Genomic DNA, 18,053 nt, shown 5'->3' with positions numbered 1-18,053 from the left:
TGGTTGGTAAACATCATTCCATGTTGTGGTGAAAATGTCCTGTGTTTTGAACAGACCTGTAACTACTTGAGTATTGTATTTTTTTATGATCCTGTTCTGTTGTTTGAAAACTGTGTTCATACATTGTGCATTTGTTCCGCATGAAAGAATCCCAGAGCTAAGAATTGTAAATAGTGCCTAACTAAAAGACACCGAATCTTATTCACTAATGACAGGACTCTGCGTTGACGTCATCCCAAATTAGATTTCGTTGATAAAATTTAGGTGTTACTTGCCCTTTATAAATCTAAATTTATGGCATTTCTTCTCTTTATCATCTATACCACCTTTTGGCGTAATGACAAATTGTAAAGTTCCTGAACGTTTCATGTCCTTTTCCTGTCACAGACCTCTTGTTTTGTCAGTGACTGTCTTATTGCTGACGACAGAAACAGTTTCTTCCCCAGTGATTAACGCTATTAGCAAAACCATGCTGAATATCACGAAGTACTGGCCCGAATATTCTGTCCGGAAGAACTCATATTAACTTCGTATATTAGTGTAATATGAACGCTAAATCGTTTGTTCATTTTTGCAGTGAGCAGCAGAAGGTTACAGAAGGAGAGAAGCTGCCTGGAATTGCAGCAACTGAAGTGAGAAGCTTGGACAGGAGAAGAGACACCGTAAGGCCACAAGAAGGACACAGGAAAAAGCAACACCGTAAAGAAGATGTAGGAGTAAAGCCACAGCGTCCCCTCCTGGAAGTCGCAGGCACCGAGAAATCGGTTGCTGGCCCTTCCCCACTAATGGCCGCAGATCATACGTCTTCACTGAGGCAAGTATCTCGCTCTGGCATATTCCTTTGATCATTTACTTAAACACCACTGCAGTGTGTTTGTTTGAGTGAAAATTGTTCACTACAGCATTGTGGAATTGTTTATAGAAAGCATCCAAAACCTCTGCGTACTGGTGGATAGTAGCAAGAACGGTGAATATATTCGCAGTATTGAATATCCGAATGTTTCCAGGGCCAGTAAGATCAGTCTTATTCACAAGATATCCATCCTACAACAGTGTTGAAAAGTACACTTCCAAAAATGTGAAATCAACACTGCACTTTCAAAACATGCGTTGATCTTGAATTCAACAGGAAGATAAGATCTATAGGTAACTGTCTCTTTCAAGATACAACATAGTAGGATAGGTTGGATAGTGGTTGTGTTGCACAAAGGCTTATCTATATGTTTAGTTCTCCTCTGCTCTGTTGCTGCTGTTACAAGTCCTTAACACCCTGTGTTACTTAGTGCTCTCTAAAGCGATTATTCAAAGTTTAACTATTTTTACTGTTTTAGTAGCATACAAGACAATGTTTCTATATGTACATGTACATCATACTTCCAATGCCATGTTATAGTGTGTTGCGGAGGGTACTGGATACTGCTGGTAACACTAAGAGTTCCCCCCTACAACGTTCCACTAGCGAACTCCGCGTGAGAAGAATGATTGTCCGTAATATTCTCTATTGGCTCTACTGCCTCGAATTTTTGTGTTCTGGTCATTGAAATAGAAGCCACTGGGAGGAATTAATATATTGTCTGACTCTTTTCAGAAAGTGATCTCTCGAAATATCCGTAGTAAACCCCTTCGTAATGCACATAACCTCTCTTGTAACGTATACCGATGGAATTTGTTGAGAATCTCGTTAACGTTGACGCCCCCACTAAGCGATCAACGATTCGCTCTTCGTTGGATCATATCCACGTCTTCTATCAGTCCTGCTGTATTGATGAACAGTATTCAAGATTCGAACGAAAAAGCAAAAATGTGGTCCGATTCTCTATAAGGTCGAGTTTTTTCAGAGAGCGGCAAAGCATAACGTATTTAAATGTCTAACTGAAGCCAAGTAACACGCCATCAAACATAGTGCCGTCAGTTCACACGCAGTTGACCTCATGGAGGAAAAGAGTAGCTGAGTTTCGTGTGATCTCTGTTAGCGTAATCGATTTTCGTTTTTATAGAGGAGAACTTCGTATTTAAAAAATCTCATAATTCTTGAGCATAAAGCATGTTCCATAACACTATAACAGACTGACGTCAACGATATAGGTCTACAGTTGTGGGTATCTGCCCCATAGGTCTCCTTGGTAACTGGGTACCCTTCCTTGCTCAAATGATCTACGATAAACTCGTGCTAGTAAGGCTGCAAGATCTTTCTCATGTTCTTTGTAGAATTTTATAGCTATATCATTTTGTCGTCGTGCCGTTCCAGTATTAAGCGATTGTAGTTGCCTTTTCATTCCTTGGCAACGGCCTTGCCGCAGTGGCTACACCGGTTCCCGTGAGATCACCGAAGTTAAGCGCTGTCGGGCGTGGCCGGCGCTTGGATGGGTCACCATCCCGCCGCCATGTGCTGTTGCCATTTTTCGGGGTGCACTCAGCCTCGTGATGCCAATTGAGGAGCTACTCGACCGATTAGTAGCGGCTTCGGTCAAAGAATACCGTCCTAACGGTCGGGAGTGCGGTGTGCTGACCACACGCCCCTCCTTATCCGCATCCTCCTCGGAAGATGACACGGCGGCCGGACGGTCCCGGAAGGGCCACTTGTGGCCTATAGACGGAGCTTTTTTTTTTTTTTTTTCATTCCTTGGTCGATTATCTCGGTATGTCCTGTTTCATCTCACGATGATTGCGAGGAAGGACTGTGTTAGGACACTTCGTGGTGAAGCAGTTTCGGAAGACCGAAATCAGTATTTCGCATTCTGTAGGCTATCTTCCGTTTCGGTGTCAGTATGGACTGTGACTGAATCGACAGATAATTACGACGCGGTTACTGACTTTACATCAGACCAAAACCACTTTCAATTTTAGCTCAGATCGGATGATATATTCATATTTTCATGGTTTCTTCGTTCAACTTTAGTTTGCCTGCTAGTCTTTCACATCTTTTGAATCGGAGATCAAGTTGTCTTTGTTTACAAAGCAGTTCTCTAGTTTGACTACTAAAGCATGGTCGCTTTTTCCCGTCTCTTATGACCTTGTTCGGAATATACGAGTCTAAGGCATGATGCTTTTGAATTTTTCTCATTTGTGTTCCACGTTTTCGTCCTCGTCACTGAATATTTGATGCTGACTTTTCAGATACTCTGCAATTTCTATCCCGAAACTCTTTCTAGGCAAAAGTATTTTCCAACCTTTCTTACGACTCATGTAAAACACGTAGTCATAGTTGCTTTCATAGCATTATGATCACTGATACATTCCTATAAGTTCACTGATTCGATACGTTCTAGCCTGTTTATTGCTAGAAGTAGTAAGACGTTGCCTACACCATTTGTTTCTCAATGCGCTCAATGTCATTTTATGACATGACATTCAGAATAATGGTTCATGAATGAACCACTTTTAATAGCATGATAAACAATCCGTGTTAAGTGGAATTCGGTTTCTGTTAGGGCAGCATAATTGGGAAAATTGTTAACGATTTTCCGTTGAGTGCTCACTGAGGCGCTCTACCGCTACAGTTGCTGGCCCACATGGTCTATGGAAGAGTCCGATTCCAGTTCTTGACCGACATATCATGTGTAAAGTCACTCACAAATCATTCATATTCGCGATCTGTGACAACCTTGGTGGTATTATCAACTTCATTGCTGAAAAAAGTGGAATAATAATAGTGAAGAGTAAAACTCACGTTTTGCTAATTGAAACGTCAAAGTCTTTAGTACTGAATGCGAAACACGTTATAATTTTCTTTTGAAGAATTATATAACAGGCTTCGTACCCGCTTTTTAATTCTAAGGCCATTGACAAGTAGGTCACTGCATGTCGCAAAACAGAGGTAAAACGAAATGTAACTTAAACGTGTATTATACATAGCTTATACAAAGGCAATGTGATATTGTGCGTGAAAAAGGAACGTAATGCACTTTCATGCCAAACGCATGTAGTTATATCAAACTAGAAGCGTAATGTGCAGAAAAAATTTCCTCCCCCATGTCTGTCACTATTAGGAACGTCATACTGAATAGTACCTGAAAAACTCTTATGTTAAGTTTTGAATCTCTTATATTATTGTAATTAGGACGGTAAAACGTTTGTTGATGTTTGAAGTGAGCAGCAGAAGGTTGGAGGAGAGAAGACGTCAGGCATTGCTGCTACTGATGTAAGAACTTTGGACAGCAGAAAAGACATTGTAAGCCCACGGCAGGGACACAAGAAAAAGCAAGATCGAAAAGAAGATGTTGGGGTGAAGTCTCAGCGTCCGCAGCTGGAAGTCGCGGGCCCCGAGAAATCGGTTGCTGGTCCCTCAACACTAATGGCTGCAGATCATGTGTCCTTAATGATGCTCGTTTCTCGCTTGTTAAACTGGAAATTGTTCAACTTCACCATTGCGGAATTGTATGCACAAACAAAGGAACCACAACCTATTTGTTCGAGTGGATAGTGGCAAGAAACATGAATATATTCCCAGTAAAGTTTATCTGAATGTGTGCGGGGCCATTACGATCTATCGTACTCACAAAATATCTGTTACACAACAGTGTTGAAAAGTACGCTTCAAAATATTTGAATCCAACACCTCCCTTTCCAAACAAGTAGCATACATTGATCTTGTCTTCAAAAGAAAGAAGGCAACGCTTTTATATGTACATCGGCTTCATACTTATAAAGGCACCTCATAGTATGTGGCGTAGAGAACTGGATACTGCTGGTACCACTAAGTAATCCTCCATACACAGTTAAATTCACGAACGGCATGTGACAAGAATCAATGTCCGCAAGCCTCTGTATTGGCTCTACTGTTTTGGTCATTGCACTCGAAGCCTCTAAAAGGGAGTAATATATTGACTCTATTCCGAAAGTGATCTCTCAAAACATCCGTAGTAAACCCCTTCGTTATGCACGCGAAATCTCTTGTGGCATATACCGATGGAATACGTTGAGAATCTTGCTTACGTTCCTGTCCCCCACTAAACGACGAACGATTTGCTCTTCGTGGGACAATATCTCCCTCTTCTATCAGTCCTTCACATTAAAGGTTCTGTACTGATGAACAGTACTCAAGACTGGAACGAAAAAGAGCAAATGTGATCCGATTCGTGATAAGCTCGAGTGTTTTCAATGAGCGGCAAAGTAGAACGTTCTGAAATGTCTATCTGAAGCCAAGGAAAACGGCATCAACCAGATAGCCGTTACCTAACGCGCAATTGACCTCATGGAAGAAAAGGGCAAGCTGAGTTTCTTGCGATCTCTTTTAGGGGAATAGATTTTCTATTTTATAGAGGAGTATTTCGTAATCAAAAGATGTCATAAGCCTTGCGTATAAAGCATGTTCGATAATACAATAACAGACGGACGTCAGTTCTGGTTATCCTCGCTACAGCTCTTCTTGGTAACAGGAGTGACGTGCGTTTTTTTTCGAACCATTAGATACCCTTCGTTGCTCAAGTGATCCACGATAAACGATATGACACATATTATTTGTAGCATCTTATAGGTATCTCATTATGTGCTGATGCCATTCCAGTATTAAGCGAATGGAGTTGATTTTTCATTCCTCCGTCAGTTATCTCAATATGTGCCGATTCGACGTTCTCGGGATGTTTCAAAGGAAAGACAGTGTTACGATCCTGCACAGTGAAATAATTTCAGAAGACCGAAATTAGTATTTTGGCATTCAGTAGGTTATCTTCCGTTTCGGTTCCAGTAGTTACTCTGACTGAATCAATAGATGACTTCGACTCGCCTTTGGTTTTTTTCCAGATCGCTTGATAAAATCATATTTATAAGGTAATGGAATGCTTCTCTCACTGCTCTCTTTAGAGTCACTTTCGCTTCGTTCAGCTTTAGTTCGTTTGCTAGGCACTGACATCTCTCGAATCAGAGAAAACATGCCCTATGTTTACGGAGCTTTTCGCTAGGAAAACTATTATATCTCGGTAGCTTTCTCCCGGCTCTGAACACCTTATTCGGAACATACTAGTATGAAGCATACTGAACGATAATTATGAACTTTTCTCATTTGTGTTACTCGTTTTCGTTTTCTTCACTAGAATTTTCATGGTGACTTTTCAGATACACTACAGTCTGTATTCTGAAACTATTCCGACGCAGAAATATTTTCCAACCTTGCTTAAGATTCATGTAAAACCCGTAGTCATAGCTGCTGTCTTAGTATTATCATCAGTGATATCTTCCTCTACGTTCACTGATTCGTTACGTTCAAGTCTGTTTTTTGCTACAAGTTCTAAGACGTTACTTACGCCAGTTCTATCTCAACATATTCAATGTAATTTTCTGTCACGACATTCAGAATATCGTCACGTGAATGCATGTTTGTGGCACCAGTTTTGGTAGTATGGTGTGCGATCTGTACGTGTAAAAGTGGAATTCGGTTTCTATTAGAGCAGTATAATTGGGAAAATTGCTAACGATTTTCTGTTAAGTTCTCTCTGAAGTGCTCTACCACTAGATTTCCAGGCCCAGACGGTCTATGGAAGTGTCCGATTACAGGTCTTGACCGACATTTCACGCGTAACATCACTCACCAATAACTAACATTCGCAATCTATGATAACCTTGTTGATAGTACCGATTTCTTTGCTGCAATATGTCTAATAATAATAGAGAAAAGTACGACTCACCTATTGCTATTGAAACTACAAAATCCTTAGCAATGTATGCGAAATATTTGATATTTTTCTTTGGAAGAATTAAATGACAGGCCTCCTAGCTGCTTTTTTTATTCTGCGGCCATTCAAAAGTCGGTTACTGCGTGTCGCAAAACAGTGTTAATACGAAATGTGACTTAAACATGATTTATATATAGCTTATACAAAGACACTGTAATATTCAGTGTTAACTCTTTAACTCCTCTGGATGTGCAGACGCGGGAACCTATGTACCTATCCCTGTGTGCTCTGAACGTGTTTACGCACGCCTCCAGTCCTTTTACCTGGTATACTGAACGTGTGTACGCCTAGGCAAAAGGTCTTGTGGCATACGGAAACACGTTCAGAGCATACATGGACAGGTACAGAGGTGGACGTGTTAAAACGTCCAGAGTAAACGGTTTAAAACTGAACGTAATGCATTATCATGCCAAACACATGTAGTTAAATTAAACTAAAAATGTATTCCTCAATTACTGACACTATTGGGTAGACCACACTGAATATCACAAATTGTACTGTGGCGAATATTCTGCCCTGACGAACTCTTATGTTAACTCTCGAATCTTGTATGTTATTGTAACATGAAGGTAAATCGTTCATTGATGCTTGCAGTGAGCAACACAAGGTTGAAGAAGGAGAAATTCTGCCTGGAATTGATGCAATTGAAGAGATTAGTTTGGCCACGAGAATAGACACCAGAAGCCCACGAGAGGCACACAAAAAGAAGCGAGACCGAAAAGAAGATGTAGGTGTGAAGCCACAGCGTCCGCAGCTGGAAGTCGCGGCCCCCGAGAAATCGGTAGCTGGACCTCCTACACTAAAGGATGCAGATCATGCGTCCTCACAGAGGCAAGTCCCTCGCTCTGTCATATTCCTTTGACTAAGTACTTAAACGACACTGCAGCATGCTTGTTAAAGTAATAATTGCAGAACCAGTACGATCTATCTTACTCATAAGAATTCTACTATGATACAAACATTTGAAGCCAACACTGCACTTTGAAAACATGCATCATACATAGATCTTCCATTCTTCACAAAGGAACCATTTAATAGTAACTGTCTATTTCAGGATACAAAATAGTAGAATAGATTAGATAGTGCTTATTTTGCACAAACGCCTATCTGTATGTTTAGTTATCTTATGCTCTGTACCTACTGTTAGAAGTGTAAAGCGACTGTAGTATTTAGTGCTCTCTAACGGATTAATTCAAAATTTAACTATTTTTACTGTTCGAGTAGCTATCTAGGCAACGTTTCTGTATGTACATCGGCATCATACCTCGAAAGCCACCTCAAAGTATGTGGCGGAGGGTACCGGATTGTCCCGGTACCATTAAGTGATTCCACCCTACGCTGGTCCACTAGTGAACGGCGCGTGAGTAGAATTATAGTCTGTTAGCCTCTGTATTTGCCCTACTGTCTCGAAATTTTATATTCTGGTAATTGTACTATAAACCCCGGGGAAGGAGTAATATATTGACTGACTCTTTTCTGAAAGTGATCTCTCGCAATTTCCATAGTAAACCCCTTCGTAATGAACATAACATCTCTTGTACAGTATTCCGATGGACTATATTGAGAATCTATGTTACCTATTTTGCCCCCACTAAGCGATAAACGATATCCTATTCTTTGGATGGTACCCACATCTTCTGTGAGCCCTATACTGTAAAGACTTTGTACTGATGAACAGTATTCAAGATTCGAACGAAAAAAGCGCAAATGTGGTCCGATTCTTGAAAAGCTCAAGTGTTTTCATTAAGCGCCAAAGTATAACGTTCTCAAATGTCTATCTGAAGCCAAGGAAAACGTCATCCAGCCAGAGCGCCGATACCTAACGGGCAATTGACCTCATGGAGGAAAAGCGCAAGCCAGGTTTCGTGCGTCTCTGTAGGGGAATCGATTTTCCTTTTTATGGAGGAGTATTTCGTAACGAAAAAATGTCATAAGTCTTGAGCATAAAGCATGTTCGATAATACTATAACAGACTGACGCCAATGATATAGGTATACAGTTGTGGGTATCTGCGCTAGACCTCTTTATCGTAACACGAAATACGGCCGTGTTTTTCGAATCACTAGGTACCGTTCGTTGCTCAAGTGATCTACGATAAACTCTTGCTATAAAAGGTGCAAGATCTTAGAGATATCATTTGTAGAATGTTATAGGTATCTCATTTTGTCCTGATGCCATTCCACTATTAAGCGATTGAAGTTGCTTTTTCATTCTTCCTCCAATTATCTCAGTATGGGCTGTTTCGACGTTCTCGCGATGAATCAAAGGAAAGACAGTGTTACGACCCTGCACGGTGAAACAATGTCAGAAGACCGCAATTAGTATTTCGGCATTCTGTAGGTTATCTTCCTTTTCGGTTCCAGTATCGACTGTGACTGAATCAGTAGATGTCTTTGACTCACTGATTTTACATCTGACTAAAATGTCTATAGCTTTTTTCTCAGATCGCTTGATAAAATCGTATTTATAAGGTCATGGAACGCTTCTCTGATTGCTCTCTTTAGACTCACTTCCGCTTCGTTCAGCTTTTGTTTGTGTGTTAGGCATTCACATCTCTCGATTGTGTGCAAACGGTCCCTTTGTTTATGGAGCTGTTCTCTAGAAATACAATTAAAGCACAGTGGCTTTCTCCTGTCTCTGAAGACCTTGTCCAGAAGATACTAGTGTGAAGCATACTCAATGATAATTTTGAATTCTTCTCATTTGTGTTGCACGTTTTCGTTCTCATCACTGGATTTTTGATATTGACTTTTCAGATACACTGCACTTTGTAACCTGAAACTATTCCTATGCAAAAACATTTTCCAACGTTGCGTAAGATTCATGTAAAACGAATGGCTCTGAGCACTATGGGACTCAACTGCTGAGGTCATTAGTCCCCTAGAACTTAGAACAAGTTAAACCTAAGTAACCTAAGGACATCACAAACATCCATGCCCGAGGCAGGATTCGAACCTGCGACCGTAGCGGTCTTGCGGTTCCAGACTGCAGCGCCTTTAACCGCACGGCCACTTCGGCCGGCTCATGTAAAACCCGTAGTCATAGTTGGTGTCTTAGTATTATCATCAGTGATATCTTCCTCTACGTTCACTGATTCGTTACGTTCAAGACTGTTTGTTCCTAGAAGTGCAAAGACGTTGCCTACCCCAGTTCTATCTCAATGCGCTCAATGTAATTTTGTCACATGACATTCAGAATAATGTCACGTGAATAGCTGTTTGTGGCACCAATTTTGATAGCATGGTGTGCAATCTGTACGTGTTAAGTGGAATTTGGTTTCTATTAGAACAGCATAATTGGGAAAATTACTAACGATTCTCTGTTAAGTTCTCTCTGAAGCGCTCTACCACTAGATTTCCTGGCCCAGACGGTCTATGGAAGCGTCCGATTACAGGTCTTGACGGATATTTCACGCGTAACATCACTCACAATTAATTAACATTCGCTATCTGTGATAACCTTGTTGATATTATGAATTTATTTGCTGCACTAAGTCTAACAATAATAGCGAAGAGTAAGACTCACCTTTTGCTAATGAAACTACAAAATCTCTAGCACTGAATGCGAAATACTTTTTAATTTCTTTTGGAAGAATTATATAACAGGCCTCGTAGCTTTAATTTTCTATTATGCTGCCATTGATAAGTTGGTAACTGCATGTCGTAAAACAGAGGTAACACGAAATGTGACTTACACATGTTTGTATATATAGCTTATAGAAAAACAATGTGATATTCAGTGTTAACTCTTTAACTGCTCTCGACGTGTTAACGTGCGCGCATTTGTACCTATCCCTGCGTGCTCTGACCTTGTTTACCCTCGCCTCCAGTCCTTTTACCTGGCAAACTGAACGTGTGTACGTGTAAATAAAAGGACTTGTGGCATACGTAAAGACGTTCAGAGCACACACGGACAGGTACAGAGGCGCACGTGTTCAAATGGTTCAAATGGCTCTGAACACTATGGGACGTAACATCTGAGGTCATCAGTCCCCTAGAACTTTGAACTACTTAAACCTAACTAACCTAAGGACATCACACACATCCATGGCCGAGGCAGGATTCAAACCTGCGACTGTAGGGGTCGCGCGGTTGCAGACTGTAGCGCCTAGAACCGCTTGGCCATTTCGGCCGCGCACGTGTAAACACGTCCAGAGCAGTTAAAGGTATAAATTTGAAGTAACGCATGCTCATGCCAAACTGATGTAGTTATATTAAACTAAAAATGTGTTGCACAGATAAAATTTCTTCCTCAATGACTGGCACCATTGGGTAGACCACACTGAATATCACAAATTGTACTGGGGCGAATATTCTGCCCTGACGAACTCTTATGTTAACTTTCGAATGTTGTATGTTATTGTAACATGAAGGTAAATAGCCGGCCGAAGTAGCCGCGCGGTTCTGGCGCTGCAGTCTGGAACCGCGAGACCGCTCCGGTCGCAGGTTCGAATCCTGCCTCGGGCGTGGATGTGTGTGATGTCCTTAGGTTAGTTAGGTTTAACTAGTTCTAAGTTCTAGGGGACTAATGGCCTCGGCAGTTGAGTCCCATAGTGCTCAGAGCCTTTTTATTTTATGAAGGTAAATCGTTCATTGATACTTGCAGTGAGCAACACAAGGTTGAAGAAGGAGAAATTCTGCCTGGAATTGATGCAATTGAAGAGATTAGTTTGGCCGCGAGAATAGACACCAGAAGCCCACGAGAGGCACGCAGAAAGAAGCGAGACCGAAAAGAAGATGTAGGGGTGAAGCCACAGCGTCCGCAGCTGGAAGTCGCGGCCTCCGAGAAATCGGTAGCTGGACCTTCTGCACTAAAGGATGCAGATCATGCGTCCTCACTGAGGCAAGTTCCTCGCTCTGTCATATTCCTTTGACTAAGTACTTAAACGACACTGCAGCATGTTTGTTAAGTAATAATTGCAGAACCAGTACGATCTATCTTACTCATAAGAATTCTACTATGATACAAACATTTGAAGCCAACACTGCACTTTGAAAACATGCAGCATACAGAGATCTTGCATTCATCAGAAAGGAACCATTTAATAGTAACTGTCAATTTCAGGATACAAAATAGTAGAATAGATTAGATAGTGCCCATTTTGTATAAACGCCTATCTGTATGTTTAGTTATCTTATGCTCTGTACCTACTGTTAGAAGTGTAAAGCGATTGTGGTATTTAGTGCTCTCTAACGGGATTATTCAAAATTTAACTATTTTTACTGTTTGAGTAGCTATCTAGGCATCGTATCTATATGTACATCGGCATCATGCCTCGAAAGCCACCTCAAAGTATGTGGCGGAGGGTACTGGATTGTCCTGGTGTCATTAAGTGATTCCACCCTACGCCGATCCATTAGTGAACGGCGCGTGAGTTGAATGGTTGTCTGTTAGCCTCTGCATTTGCTCTACTGCCTCGCAATTTTATATTCTGGTCATTGTACTATAAACCCCGGGGAAGGAGTAATATATTGACTGACTCTTTTCTGAAAGCGATCTCTCGCAATTTCCATAGTAAACCCCTTCGTAATGCACATAACATCTCTTGTAACGTATTCCGATGGACTTTATTGTGAATCTGTGTTAGGTTTCTCGCCTCCACTAAGCGACAAACGATTTCCTCTTCTTTGGATGATATCCACATCTTCCTTGAGCCCTGTACTGTAAAGACTCTGTACTGATGAACAGTATTCAAGATTCGAACGAAAAAAGCGCAAATGAGGTCCGATTCTTGAAAAGCTCAAGTGTTTTCACTAAGCGCCAAAGTAGAACCTTCTTAAATGTCTATCTGAAGCCAAGGAAAACGTCATCAACCAGAGCGCCGATATCTAACAGGCAATTGACCTCATGGAGGAAAAGCGCAAGCCAGGTTTCGTGCGATCTCCGTTAGTGGAATCGATTTTCCTTTTTATGGAGGAGTATTTCGTAACGAAAAAATGTCATAAGTCTTGAGCATAAAGCATGTTCGATAATACTATAAGAGACTGACGTCGATGATATAGGTATACAGTTGTGGGTATCTGCGCTACACCTCTTCTTGGTAACAGGAAAGACGTGCGTGTTTTTCGAATCACTAGGTACCGTTCGTTGCTCAAGTGATCTACGATAAACTCTTGCTATAAAGGGTGCAAGACCTTTGAGATATTATTTGTAGAATGTTATAGGTATCTCATTTTGTCATGATGCCATTCCACTATTAAGCAATTGAAGTTGCTTTTTCATTCTTCCTCCAATTATCTCAGTATGGGCTGTTTCGACATTCTTGCGATGAATCAAAGGAAAGACAGTGTTACGACCCTGCACGGTGAAACAATGTCAGAAGACCGCAATTAGTATTTCGGCATTCTGTAGGTTATCTTCCTTTTCGGTTCCAGTATCGACTGTGACTGAATCAGTAGATGTCTTCAACTCACTGACTTTACATCTGACTAAAATGTCTATAGCTTTTTTCTCAGATCGCTTGATAAAATCGTATTTATAAGGTCATGGAACGCTTCTCTGATTGCTCTCTTTAGACTCACTTCCGCTTCGTTCAGCTTTTGTTTGTGTGTTAGGCATTCACATCTCTCGATTGTGTGCAAAAGGTCCCTTTGTTTATGGAGATGTTCTCTAGAAATACAATTAAAGCACAGTGGCTTTCTCCTGTCTCTGAAGACCTTGTCCAGAAAATACTAGTGTGAAGCATACTCAATGATAATTTTGAATTCTTCTCATTTGTGTTGCACGTTTTCGTTCTCATCACTGGATTTTTGATATTGACTTTTCAGATACACTGCACTTTGTAACCTGAAACTATTCCTATGCAAAAACATTTTCCAACGTTGCTTAAGATTCATGTAAAACCCGTAGTCATAGTTGGTGTCTTAGTATTATCATCAGTGATATCTTCCTCTACGTTCACTGATTCGTTACGTTCAAGACTGTTTGTTCCTAGAAGTGCAAAGACGTTGCCTACCCCAGTTCTATCTCAATGCGCTCAATGTAATTTTGTCACATGACATTCAGAATAATGTCAGGTGAATAGCTGTTTGTGGCACCAATTTTGATAGCATGGTGTGCAATCTGTACGTGTTAAGTGGAATTTGGTTTCTATTAGAACAGCATAATTGGGAAAATTACCAACGATTTTCTGTTAAGTTCTCTCTGAAGCGCTCTACCACTAGATTTCCTGGCCCAGACGGTCTATGGAAGCGTCCGATTACAGGTCTTGACGGATATTTCACGCGTAACATCACTCACAATTAATTAACATTCGCTATCTGTGATAACCTTGTTGATATTATGGATTTCTTTGCTGCACTAAGTCTAACAATAATAGCGAAGAGTAAGACTCACCTTTTGCTAATGAAACTACAAAATCTCTAGCACTGAATGCGAAATACTTTTTAATTTCTTTTGGAAGAATTATATAACAGGCCTAGTAGCTTTAATTTTCTATTATGCTGCCATTGATAAGTTGGTAACTGCATGTCGTAAAACAGAGGTAACACGAAATGTGACTTACACATGTTTGTATATATAGCTTATAGAAAAACAATGTGATATTCAGTGTTAACTCTTTAACTGCTCTCGACGTGTTAACGTGCGCGCATTTGTACCTACCCCTGTGTGCTCTGACCTTGTTTACCTTCGCCTCCAGTCCTTTTACCTGGCAAACTGAACGTGTGTACGCGTAAATAAAAGGACTTGTGGCATACGTAAAGACGTTCAGAGCACACACGGACAGGTACAGAGGCGCACGTGTTCAAATGGTTCAAATGGCTCCGAACACTATGGGACGTAACATCTGAGGTCATCAGTCCCCTAGAACTTTGAACTACTTAAAGCTAACTAACCTAAGGACATCACACACATCCATGCCCGAGGCCGGATTCAAACCTGCGACTGTAGGTGTCGCGCGGTTGCAGACTGTAGCGCCTAGAACCGCTTGGCCACTTCGGCCGCGCACGTGTAAACACGTCCAGAGCAGTTAAAGGTATAAATTTGAAGTAACGCATGCTCATCCCAAACTGATGTAGTTATATTAAACTAAAAATGTGTTGCACAGATAAAATTTTTTCCTCAATGACTGGCACCATTGGGTGGACCACACTGAATATCACAAATTGTACTGGGGCGAATATTCTGCCCTGACGAACTGTTATGTTAACTTTCGAATGTTGTATGTTATTGTAACATGAAGGTAAATCGTTCATTGATGCTTGCAGTGAGCAACACAAGGTTGAAGAAGGAGAAATTCTGCCTGGAATTGATGCAATTGAAGAGATTAGTTTGGCCGCGAGAATAGACACCAGAAGCCGTCGAGAGGCACACAGAAAGAAGCGAGACCGAAAAGAAGATGTAGGGGTGAAGCCACAGCGTCCGCAGCTGGAAGTCGCGGCCTCCGAGAAATCGGTCGCTGGACCTTCTACACTAAAGGATGCAGATCATGCGTCCTCACTGAGGCAAGTTCCTCGCTCTGTCATATTCCTTTGACTAAGTATTTAAACGACACTGCAGCATGCTTGTTAAAGTAATAATTGCAGGGCCAGTACGATCTATCTTACTCATAAGAATTCTACTATGATACAAACATTTGAAGCCAACACTGCACTTTGAAAACATGCAGCATACAGAGATCTTGCATTCATCAGAAAGGAACCATTTAATAGTAACTGTCTATTTCAGGATACAAAATAGTAGAATAGATTAGATAGTGCTCATTTTGCATTAACGCCTATCTGTATGTTTAGTTATCTTATGCTCTGTACCTACTGTTAGAAGTGTAAAGCGATTGTGGTATTTAGTTCTCTCTAACGGGATTATTCAAAATTTAACTATTTTTACTGTTTGAGTAGCTATCTAGGCATCGTATCTGTATGTACATCGGCATCATACCTCGAAAGCCAACTCAAAGTATGTGGCGGAGGGTACTGGATTGTCCTGGTATCATTAAGTGATTCCACCCTACGCCGATCCATTAGTGAACGGCGCGTGAGTAGAATGATTGTCTGTTAGCCTCTGTATTTGCTCTACTGCCTCGCAATTTTATATTCTGGTCATTGTACTATAAACCCCTGGGAAGGAGTAATATATTGACTGACTCTTTTCTGAAAGCGATCTCTCGCAATTTCCATAGTAAACCCCTTCGCAATGCACATAACATCTCTTGTAACGTATTCCGATGGACTTTATTGTGAATCTGTGTTACGTTTCTCGCCCCCACTAAGCGACAAACGATTTCCTCTTCTTTGGAGGATATCCACATCTTCTGTGAGCCCTATACTGTAAAGACTCTGTACTGATGAACAGTAGTCAAGATTCGAACGAAAAAAGCGCAAATGTGGTCCGATTCTTGAAAAGCTCAAGTGTTTTCACTAAGCGCCAAAGTAGAACCTTGTTAAATGTCTATCTGAAGCCAAGGAAAACGTCATCAACCAGAGCGCCGATACCTAGCAGGCAATCGACCTCATGGAGGAAAAGCGCAAGCCAGGTTTCGTGCGATCTCTGTTAGGGGAATCGATTTTCCTTTTTATGGAGGAGTATTTCGTAACGAAAAAATGTCATAAGTCTTGAGCATAAAGCATGTTCGATAATACTATAACAGACTGACGTCGATGATATAGGTATACAGTTGTGGGTATCTGCGCTACACCTCTTCTTGGTAACAGGAAAGACGTGCGTGTTTTTCGAATCACTAGGTACCGTTCGTTGCTCAAGTGATCTTCGATAAACTCCTGCTATAAAGGGTGCAAGACCTTTGAGATATTATTTGTAGAATGTTATAGGTATCTCATTTTGTCCTGATGCCATTCCACTATTAAGCGATTGAAGTTGCTTTTTCATTCTCCCTCCAATTATCTCAGTATGGGCTGTTTCGACGTTCTCGCGATGAATCAAAGGAAAGACAGTGTTACGACCCTGCACGGTGAAACAATGTCAGAAGACCGCAATTAGTATTTCGGCATTCTGTAGGTTATCTTCCTTTTCGGTTCCAGTATCGACTGTGACTGAATCAGTAGATGTCTTCAACTCACTGACTTTACATCTGACTAAAATCTCTTTAGCTTTTTTCTCAGATCGCTTGATAAAATCATATGTATAAGGTCATGGAACGCTTCTCTGATTGCTCTCTTTAGACTCACTTCCGCTTCGTTCAGCTTTTGTTTGTGTGTTAGGCATTCACATCTCTCGATTGTGTGCAAACGGTCCCTTTGTTTATGGAGCTGTTCTCTAGAAATACAATTAAAGCACAGTGGCTTTCTCCTGTCTCTGAAGACCTTGTCCGGAAGATACTAGTGTGAAGCATACTCAATGATAATTTTGAATTCTTCTCATTTGTGTTGCGCGTTTTCGTTCTCATCACTGGATTTTTGATATTGACTTTTCAGATACACTGCACTTTGTAACCTGAAACTATTCCTATGCAAAAACATTTTCCAACCTTGCTTAAGATTCATGTAAAACCTGTAGTCATAGTTGGTGTCTTAGTATTATCATCAGTGATATCTTCCTCTACGTTCACTGATTCGTTACGTTCAAGACTGTTTGTTCCTAGAAGTGCAAATACGTTGCCTACCCCAGTTCTATCTCAATGCGCTCAATGTAATTTTGTCACATGACATTCAGAATAATGTCAGGTGAATAGCTGTGTGTGGCACCAATTTTGATAGCATGGTGTGCAATCTGTACGTGTTAAGTAGAATTTGGTTTCTATTAGAACAGCATAATTGGGAAAATTACTAACGATTCTCTGTTAAGTTCTCTCTGAAGCGCTCTACCACTAGATTTCCTGGCCCAGACGGTCTATGGAAGCGTCCGATTACAGGTCTTGACGGATATTTCACGCGTAACATCACTCACAATTAATTAACTTTCGCTATCTGTGATAACCTTGTTGATATTATGGATTTCTTTGCTGCACTAAGTCTAACAATAATAGCGAAGAGTAAGACTCACCTTTTGCTATTGAAACTACAAAATCTTTAGCACTGAATGCGAAATACTTTTTAATTTCTTTTGGAAGAATTATACACTCCTGGAAATTGAAATAAGAACACCGTGAATTCATTGTCCCAGGAAGGGGAAACTTTATTGACACATTCCTGGGGTCAGATACATCACATGATCACACTGACAGAACCACAGGCACATAGACACAGGCAACAGAGCATGCACAATGTCGGCACTAGTACAGTGTAAATCCACCTTTCGCAGCAATGCAGGCTGCTATTCTCCCATGGAGACGATCGTAGAGGTGCTGGATGTAGTCCTGTGGAACGGCTTGCCATGCCATTTCCACCTGGCGCCTCAGTTGGACCAGCGTTCGTGCTGGACGTGCAGACCGCGTGAGACGACGCTTCATCCAGTCCCAAACATGCTCAATGGGGGACAGATCCGGAG

The 18,053-nt window shown here is 41.1% G+C and overlaps 1 protein-coding gene across 1 annotated transcript in view; it reads left to right on the top strand.

Moving 5' to 3' along the window:
* LOC126249242 (titin homolog) overlaps positions 1–18,053 on the top strand; it is a 191,132-nt gene that overhangs the window by 35,076 nt on the left and 138,003 nt on the right. The window contains exons 3-5 of the mRNA XM_049950900.1: positions 578–814; positions 7,266–7,502; positions 11,277–11,513. Of these exons, the coding sequence (XP_049806857.1) occupies positions 578–814; positions 7,266–7,502; positions 11,277–11,513 (711 nt within the window). The remainder of the gene's footprint in view (positions 1–577; positions 815–7,265; positions 7,503–11,276; positions 11,514–18,053) is intronic.

The sequence above is a fragment of the Schistocerca nitens genome, chromosome 3 (genome assembly GCF_023898315.1).
Source record: "Schistocerca nitens isolate TAMUIC-IGC-003100 chromosome 3, iqSchNite1.1, whole genome shotgun sequence".
In the NCBI taxonomy this organism is placed as follows: domain Eukaryota; kingdom Metazoa; phylum Arthropoda; class Insecta; order Orthoptera; family Acrididae; genus Schistocerca; species Schistocerca nitens.
Note: the sequence above shows the minus strand (reverse complement) of the source record. Positions and strands in the feature narration are given on the sequence as shown.